General features: G+C 41.8%; 1 protein-coding gene across 4 annotated transcripts in view; it reads right to left on the bottom strand.

The window, feature by feature from the left end:
- ITPK1 (inositol-tetrakisphosphate 1-kinase) overlaps positions 1 to 9,686 on the bottom strand; it is a 143,754-nt gene that overhangs the window by 100,227 nt on the left and 33,841 nt on the right. For all 4 annotated transcript variants that reach the window (XM_030483511.1, XM_030483512.1, XM_030483510.2 and 1 more), the window contains exon 3: positions 9,506 to 9,530. In XM_030483511.1, the coding sequence (XP_030339371.1) occupies positions 9,506 to 9,530 (25 nt within the window). The remainder of the gene's footprint in view (positions 1 to 9,505; positions 9,531 to 9,686) is intronic.

Here is a 9,686-nt window from a genome sequence, read left to right as displayed (position 1 = left end):
TTATAACAAACACTCACATGAGGACACAATATACGCGTAAGTTAACATGTATAGCAACTGTAGACACAACCCCCCTTTTATTCAGGGAAGCATGCCAGATGTGAAATTAAATGACACAACTGTAATTCATTGAAGAACCTCAGGTTGAAAAAAATGATTAGTGAAGTCAAGTAAGACACTGGATCCTAAAATAACAGCCAAATACTATAAGGTAAGTCCATTGCACAGGAATGACAGAAGTGGTCCATGGTTTGTATGTGGATGTAGTTTCTGGTCTCCTGCTCATAGCCTGTCATGCTATTTTTCAAAGACAAAGGAGCACCACCCACAGTTTGATTTAGGTTTTTTTATCATTTATCTTAATGACTGGTTGACAGCATTGCCTTAGGATCTTACAGGTCAACAAGCAAACTTCAAGCAAAACTACAGAGGACAAGTTCTCCTGACATGCTTTTACTCATCTATAACATGAGCAACAACTAATTCTTTCAAGTCCTTTACAAAAATACCCTTAACATAAGAACAACTGAAGTAAAATGCACTATGGCAACACCATTTCAGTGACGAATCTATGCTGTATACTGAAGTTAGCCCTGGGTTTGCTTTGTTTTTACAGTGTGGTTGAGTCACAGAGAGGGCACCTACATATGGATCCTCCTAGGAACAAAACAACAGCGCTGTACAGATGGGCCAGCAGGAGGGGAAGCAGCAGAGCACAGGCTGTGACTACCATGACTGAAACTGCCTCACAGCATGGTACGGCCTCACGCCATGGCACGGCGGCTTTTGTGGTTCCTCTGGCTTTGGGATTTATATAGATTCATCACTGACAAAGCACACTGTCTTTTTAAATATACTAACAGCATCATCCCCGGTATAAATCTGAGCAACACAGATACATTCACATGAACCTGCCAGAAGAGGATTGTCTAGAGGCTCTGTCCCTGTCTATGGGAAGAAAGTTAACTCCAGCCTTCAACCTTCTTCTCTTTGAAAGAAGCTTGCCAAAAGAGGAACTATTTCCACCACTTGCTAAAGGACTGCTTAGGGCAGATCATACCCTGGGGTATCCAATGACTATTTCAATCTGTTTATTAACTGTGGTTGGCCCACCCTTGCTCCTGGCACAGCCAGTGAAGAACCACACTAATCTCCTCTAGGAGGCTGCAGCAACAGTCTCATTTTTGACAAGTCATGTGAGGGAAGAGGGATGAAAAAAATAAGAAGATAAAATTAACATACCACAGCTCTCAAATTTTCCATAAACGTGACCTTATGTTAAAGCAACACATATTTTACATACGCCACTTCTACCTCACTTTGCAGAAACTATGCTTGTCACCATCTAAGTTTCTCCTGCCTCTCTCCTTTCTTCCTTGGACTGAAATCCTACATTCAGCAATTCCCACCCTAAGCTATTAATTGCACTGCTTTTGATACCAGTGCAAAATTGTGTTTAGCAGTAAAATGTTCTCAAAAACTAGACAAAGACAGTGATTAAGAATGAAGTCAAAAAGTCCACAAATGTTTTCCATCGATAAGCTACTAAGAGATACTGCAAAATAACAACCAAAGGCATAGAAAACATCTACAGGATGTGCAGAAACCCCTTCTACCTGATCTGCCTACCTTTAGACATACAGCAAAGAGGTCCACACTGTTGCTACCGAAATGAAAAACACAGATGTATTGCTTTCACCAGAAATGCAGAGTTAAAGTGAGTAATATTCCTGCTAGCAAAAGACATAATTCTTAAAACACAGCATCCCTTGGAGAAAAAAAAAAGGGGGGGGGGAATGATGTTCAGCTGTCCCCATTAAGTTGAAGTCACTCTGCTTTCTTCTGCTATAATTTTGTGAAGCTAATCAGGTTCAGGAAAACATTCCCAGGTTTTGCTGTGTTTGAATGTGCCCTGTTTTACACAGGGGCAGATGAAGTACATGTGCTAAGGCTTTTTCTAACTCAAGGCTAAAGACCAAATACAGGAAAACTTCATAAACTTTAGTACCTAACGTCTTTAAGCACCAGGTTTTATTGGAACCCCATTCAATCTTGTGACATGAATACATTTATCTCTTTTAATTGTGAAGTGCCAGAAAAGCAAACAAGCATACGATGATCTCCAGATACAATTATCTCAAGTCACAGCTCAGATCAAAGGAATTTTGCAGAAGCTGGAGAAAGGAAGAGTCAACAACACATACTAAAAAGACTTCCCCAAACTCCACTGATCTTCCGCAGAGTCCTCCTGAAGTTCAGACCTACCAGCACCCTCACTGAGGCAGGCAGGCATACAAATGGTCTCCTTTACTGTTCTGATGATATTCTCTCTATAAAGCTTTGGTTTGAAGCAAGCAAGTCTGAGCTATGATGGACTTTGGCAACAGAGTCATTGCTCCCAAAGGAACACCATTGTCCCTGGGGAACAAAACTCCAGGACTGAAGACAAGGTTACAACTGCTCTCACAGGAATGAGCTTGCAGCTCTGCCTAAGCAGACAACTGCATGATTTCACCCCCCAAAAGAGACAAAGGATGAGGCAATTCATCACACTGTACCTCAGTACTAGGGTCAGATGTACAGCCACATGGGGCATGGCATCATATTAACTCCCCATCCTTCCTACTTCAAGCAAAAGACCTCAGGAAAGGTCAAAAGAGCTACATTCGTATTTGTACTTCAACACAGATTTGCTGTTCCAGCAAACAGCAAACGAGACAGGTTGGTTTAAAAATAAAGCATTTCCCGAGACTCGTCTCCAAACACACTCTATTTGCTCTGCTTTGATACCATATCACACCACCTGCATTCAGTGAGACAAATAATCCTATTATTTAGTGTACCCCAAAACTAAAAAAGCATGGTCTTTGCTGGCCCATAGGCACCACTGCAACAATCATCATTAATAAAAGCAATGTCTAATTGTAATTCTGTGTAAAGACTGGGGCTGTATGCTGCAAAATATTCCTAGCCAAAAGGAGGCAAATACAGTTTCAATCCCCACCATTTCTGTCGGGATTTTTATCCATACTGTTTCTTGAGGAGGGATTTATGAAGCTTTGCAGTTCACAGAACTATTTGGGAAGACACTTGCACACTGATGACTAGAAGAATACTGTGCAACAGCAATCTTCAGAAATTACCAGTCTCCATTAATAGTCCTGTTTTCCTTCACACACTCATCTTGCTCTGCATGTCCTCCATTCAGGTATCTCAAAGCAACTTAAATGGCATTCCACTAAATAGAATATTATCTTCATTTAGGAAACAGAGGCAGAATTTTGTAAGGGAGCTGCCCAAAGTGTCTGGAGTAAGTGACAAAGGTGGCAACTCCCCACTGCCATCTCAGCCCCATTACAGTCACCAAAATCTTTGGCAGAGGTCCCACAGGGATTGGATTTCCACCCAGGACATCCCAGCTCCCAGCCTTTAGCACTGTTAGGAATCACTGCCTCATCACTACATACCAAGGAGTCAGAAGAAGACAAAGGACCTGGGCAGAGCTGGCTCCATGGGCCAACGCAGTACAAGCTCAAGCCTGACAGCCATTCATTACACATTATTTACAGATTTCTAAGTCTTAGTAATGTTTTCACTCACCCAGGTGACTTCTGCAAGTGACTGTGGAGCCCGCACCTCTCCCTAGGCCACTGGGATTCAGTGTCAAAAGCAAGCAGTCAAACCAGTCAGTAAGAGACACTCTCTGAGCCATAAAGATTTCTTCATGGTTCTCTCATTCATGCACCAGGAGTGAAAATAGATCAAATCTAAATGCATTTTGATTTGTTTGGCTTTCTCTGTCTAATTTTTAAGAATAAGTGTTTATTTATTTAATCTGCTTAATCCACATGGTGGAAACGTTCTGTAGCCTTTTCTTCCTTCCCTGTCCCAACAGATGTGTGTGTATTCTTCTTCCCCACTGGACTAGAAAGGGCCACACTGTACCCAACTGACCAGTCTGCTGATGCAATATATAGAAGCATGCCAAAACCATCTCTCCCTGCACTGGAACTGTGCTTCATTCCTGCTGGGTACTGCTGCCTCTTAGGCTCCAAGAAGGTCTCACGTAGAGGAATCTTCCCTACTGAGAAGGACCAGAGACAGGACACTGCCTGGGATTTGCTCTTCCATGGTCCTGCTATGTCTGGATTTGAAGCTGAGATTACTATACTTTTTGGGAAGACCCCACTTTGTGTCCTTAGCGCACTCTGCGCAGCACTGACGCTAAAAAGTATTGGGATTTTTTGAAGATTTTAACCATCAGCCCCTCACTTTCAAGCATGTGCTAAGTACCAACACAGTCCAGACTGGGGAGGGCTGCTGTAGCATCTTTTCCAAAAATGCACTGAAGGCAAAGCAGACTGCCATTCTTAGGAGAACATGCACTTTGCTGAGGGCCTGGCATGCATGTAAAAATAAACTTTCTTCTCTCTGTACTAAAGAGCCAACTCACCAACATCTCAACAACCGTGCTTGCTTTGGAAGCCTTCCAGTCACATCTTTCTGTATATGCTATCAGATATATATTTTATAAGCTCCATTTCTCTGTTAGAACACTGCTGTCCCAAGCTTATTCCATTAATACTTCATGTGAAAATAAACCTCTCCACATTTCAAGAAAACAACAGTTCCCTGGCAACGATTAGTGGAAACTGTTGTCACCACTATTTTACTTTGATTGAAGAATTAAAAAAGGGAGGAGGGGACCCTCAATTCTCCTTCATAGGCTTCACTAAAACCCATAGCTCAAAGGACAGTTTTCTACTCCAAAGTAAAAGATTTCACTATCTCAATACCCAGAGAATTGGGGGGAAAAAGGAAAAACAAAACAGCAGCTGACACCATTGTAACTACTACAATCAGCTGTTCCACATCGGAAAAACATGTTGTCCTCCATATCCCACTGCTATTAAAAAATGTGCAGTTTGAAATACGATGACTAATCCCACTTTTATAGCCAACTGACTAGAACATCTTTCTAACAGAAAAGAGCATTAGTGTTCATTCGAACCAAAAATACCCACCAAAAATCAGGAATTTTAAAATTAAAAAAAAAAATAGGAGCAAGAGCTCTAGGAAAGCTTGGGTGTGGAGGTGCTGGAAATGGCTTTGAAGTCACAAATAATACAAAGGCTCCAAACTCTGTCACACAAAAACTGAACTGGCAATCTGTCAGAAGCCAAAGGGCTGCAGTTAATTATTCTGGATTTGCATAGCTTGTGAAACAAAAATAAATGCATGTCCCCATCAGAGGTACTTGTGATCATTTCCACTTCACTGCACATGTTTTCAATCTTACATTCTTCAAACTAAGCCAAACAGATTTTTCCTGAAAAACAAGGTAGATGGAGATGTTCTCCGTTTCTCTCGCCAGCATACAAAGTCATAAGAAACTGGATACGTTACTGGATAAAGAACAACTGACAATTTTCACTTCTAAATTTGGGCCTACACTGATTTGGGGGATAGACGGGTGAAATTGAACAAAACCAAGCTGTTATTAAAAAAGATCAGAAACAGCTTTACCTTTTAGAAACTACCCAAATCCCTTCTTTCCTAGATTCCATGACAGGAAATAGGGTCTTTTTTAATAGTAAATGCCTCATCAAGACAACCACTGCATAACTTCAGAGGCAGCCTTCCCCTTGAAACAGTGATGAAAGAACTTACTAAGAAATGCTTCATCTTAAGCATTTACTGGCAAGTCACCCCAGTGCCAGCGCAAGAGCTGCTCTGCCTCAGCCTTGCCAGCTGCCGTCTACCCAGTAACTGCCCACAGGCCATGGCAGATGGGCTTTGGTCATGTCTGTCACCTGTTCAGAGCATCTCCAGTCCTTCTCTGGCCATCAGATCAAGCTGCTCCAGCTGAGCAGGCAGCTGTGAGGGGTGGGAAGAGCTGGCAGGAAAGGGGAGGTACATAACTGCCACAGGAATGGCAAGAGCAGAATACTTTAAGGATTTAAGAATACAAGAATACATTAAATGCAGCCTTAAGATTAAATGCAGCTGAATTGGTGCTGTCTTCACTGGAAGAAAGCCAGCAACACCAGGTCTGCTGACCACCTTCAATTGCTCTTCCCTTCCTTTTGTGTCTCACACAAGAGCACGGGGAAGCCCTGACCCCTTCTGAGGCAGCTGCAGCTGGTGCTCCCACCGCGCAGGTTTGCCAGCACAGCTCCCAGCAGTGCTGGGGCTGGTACAGCTGCAGGTTCCCCACAGGAGCCAGGGTTCATCCTTCAGTCTGCCCTCCTGCAAAACTGGAACAAGAGCGCTTCCTCACCTCATGGGGCAAAACCAAAAAGCACCCTGACACTGGGGTGATGCCTGCTTAAAAAAAGTGAAGCAAATGAACTGCTGCAAGGTAAGAGATGTAGCACAGTATTCTGTTAAGAACCCATATTTAAAAGCCAGGAACACATTTGGGTTTTTTTCTTGCAATGTAAGACTTGGATTCAAGCTGCAGAAAGCAAATCTAGATCCAAAACACTGCCAGATCTTAAAGATGCTGCTACTCAGGAGTTCTGCCACTGCCCACTGGAAAAACAGAAAAGAGCTAACCCATTCATGCTCCCACGTTTGCGTGCAGTCTCAGACTCATACTGCCTTTGGAAAGTTCATAACCTTGAAAGCTTTTTATTTAGTTCATCTACTGTACTATCTTTTAAGCCAGATAGCTCGATGGATGTTACTCGATTGTACTATATAATGTCACACATTTCAGCTCCTGTGCATTGAGTTCACAGTGAATTCTCATTATGTTAGAATTCAATCAGTATTTGTATTAAAAAACCCCAAAAAAACAAAAAGCAACCAAAACCAATTATTTATCACCACACAAGTTGAGAGGTTCTTTGTTTGTTTTCAATGTGATGCTTGAATAATGTCTTACTGTTAGATAAAGGAGCATGCCTGTTTAGCATCCCACTGCCGGTCCTATTCTTCCACTATTTCTCTTTGGAGAATGTATATGTTTCCCCCCTCAAGAAAAATACAAAGCTGGAACCACTTTTGCTGCTGGAACCAAAAGCCTGAGACAAGACAAAACACAGAACTTGAACACAAGTCACAGAATGTTAATTGTTGTCTAGCAGCAGCACACTGATAATCTGTACAGCACAACTGGCCTTAAGAAAGCAAAACGAGGATTTAATCAGTCTAGGTAAAGAAAAGTAATTCCTCCCTGCAGGAAGGAAATGGAAGTCACACAAGTGCTTACTTGAAGACTTTGAATACTTCCCTCTAATAGTAGGAAATTCTTTCCTGCTCCTATGAAACATCTTTGGAAAAGAATAATCTGGAGTCTGTTCACAGAAATCAGCAGATGCCAGTCCATTGCGCTTTGCTATCTGGAAGCCAGTAACCGAACCTTAGCTTTCGACTCACTAGTTATTACTGGAAAGCACAACTACATTCAGAAAAACTTTACGTTTATGTAAAGAAGAAAACAGATCAACAGCCTGTGTATTTTTCTGTTTTGAGCTACTTGTCTATTGTCAGGTATAAGAACTGGTTTCTCTTGAACTTGATAGGTTCTTTAAAGGAGGAGAAGGAGAAACAAATCAAAGAAATGCTGCTTCTTAACATAGGAAAATGAAATTCCCTGTCAAACAAACTTCGTCCAGTAGATCAACACCAAGACATCCTCCCTGCAGAAGCAGGGCTAGTGGGATGGATCATGTGAGGTGACGCAAGCAAAGCTTTCTAGTAATGCTGTATGGAGAAAGGGCTCATTTCTGACACATCTCCTAATAGCTACAGGTACACGCATCAGGATATATGAAGCAAATGATAGGTGAGGGATGATCGCACACAGCCAGCCATCCTGCAGCAGGCATCAATGCTTGAAGTGTGCCTTTGGGGCACAAATTCCCAGTATAGGTTAGTCTAACATCTCAACGATGCTGTGAAATTTGAGACCAGGACTTTTACACCAAGTCCTACCTAGTTCTGTTCAAATGTTTCCCAAAATGCTCTTCCAATAAAGAAATCTCTTCCAATAATTTTCTGTCAATCTGATGACTAGCCATTAAGCTACACAAACATCAGAAGACTAACAGGTAACCCATAGGACAGCAACTTTAATCTACAAGGTAAAAAGGAATTTGCCCTCTGCTCAGCTGATCGGTGCATCATTGAATTCATCTCATACAAGCACCTTGCTGCTTAAGTGTGCAGGCACAAGGCACATGATACATGCAGACACTGGGTTGTAATACACTGGGGTATTATTAAGATGATAGTGTCCCATAGACAATGACGCAAACACTGTCTGTGCTTTCTTCCTGTGCTGCTTCTGAAGCTGTCCTTCGCAAATGCTGGTTTGTATTTATCAGTATGGAGATGGCTACTACCACAGTTCATGAAAGAAGCTGCTGCATAGGTCTAAGCAACAGGAGGTACAAGTAAGGAAGATGATGTTGTAGTGGTAAAAGGTTAAATGCAGCCAGGAAAATATACACCCTTTTTCCTTGTGATACCATGCAGCTCTCAGACAGCCACCCATACCTGAAAGACACATTCTCCAGTTTAACTAGCAATGAGATTTTTTTAAAGTCTTTTCTGGTTGTGGGTTCTTTAAAATAGCATGACCTGATTTTTATTTTTCTTTTTTAAAGTGCCTTTCTCCTACTCCCTGCTGGTGTCGAGAAGCACCTTTCACATGGACTGAAGGGCAGCCTCAACTATCAGTGGCAACACCCTATTTTCTTCCTCTCTCCTCCATCCTCTCTATTGAGGCAGTTTCATCTCTGCTACTGAGACATAAGAAAACAAGCGTGAAGAATACACTGACCACCTTAGAGCAGAAACAAGCACTAGATAAGCATGAGCAAGAGTGAAACCTATGACACACAGCTTTTCTAAGTACACAAAATAAGCCAGAAGGAAAGAGCATGCTTCCCCTTTGATCTTTTAGGGCTAGAGAGCTCTATGTTACAGCTGTCACAGTAACATAAATCCTTTCCCAAGTTGCCATCATCCTTTAATTAACATCTTGTCTGAAATATGACCATTCAGACCTGGGAAAGAACAAATGTAGCCAACACCTGAACTTATCTGTAGATAGGCTACAACTCAAAGGCACTTTAGTATCATTTCCCTGCTCACTGGGTTACAAGAACATTCCTTCTGCCACAGTTTTTTTTCAGAGGCCAGCTCCTGTTTCTGTTAAGCCTGACTGCCCATGCATGCAATAAACACAGAGTAATATCACCTAATCAACTATCAGATCTTATTAACCAAGAGACACACGAAAAGCCTAACTGCATTCCCACTTTAACCAGGGCACCTGTTAAGACTAGATGGGCTCAACACATGCTTCACAAAAGGGGGATCCTCTTTTTCCAAAAACAGTATCTGAAGCAGGGAATTGAATGGAAAAGAAAGAAAAAATAATTAAGCCCTGGTCATGTTCACATCTAATTGACTGCATTTAAAATCAGTAAACCTTCTTTACAAGAAAATGGGGGAGTGGGGGAGGGGAGGATAAAATATGGTTTTTACTCACCTGTACTACTTCTACTCCTCTTTTCCTGGAAAAGAAAAGAAGAAAAAGAAAGGAATGGTTAATGTTGGAAATGCGGGGAAAATGTAAAAACAAACACTAATGGAAAAGGGTTGCTTCATACTAGAATGCAAACAATAAAAATCTGCACTAATGAACCTGATTCAAATTCAGGAAAGCACTT

Source organism: Strigops habroptila, chromosome 4, assembly GCF_004027225.2.
Source record: "Strigops habroptila isolate Jane chromosome 4, bStrHab1.2.pri, whole genome shotgun sequence".
NCBI lineage: Eukaryota > Metazoa > Chordata > Aves > Psittaciformes > Psittacidae > Strigops > Strigops habroptila.
The sequence above is the reverse complement of the archived record's forward strand: the minus strand, read 5'-3'. Positions and strand labels throughout refer to the sequence as shown.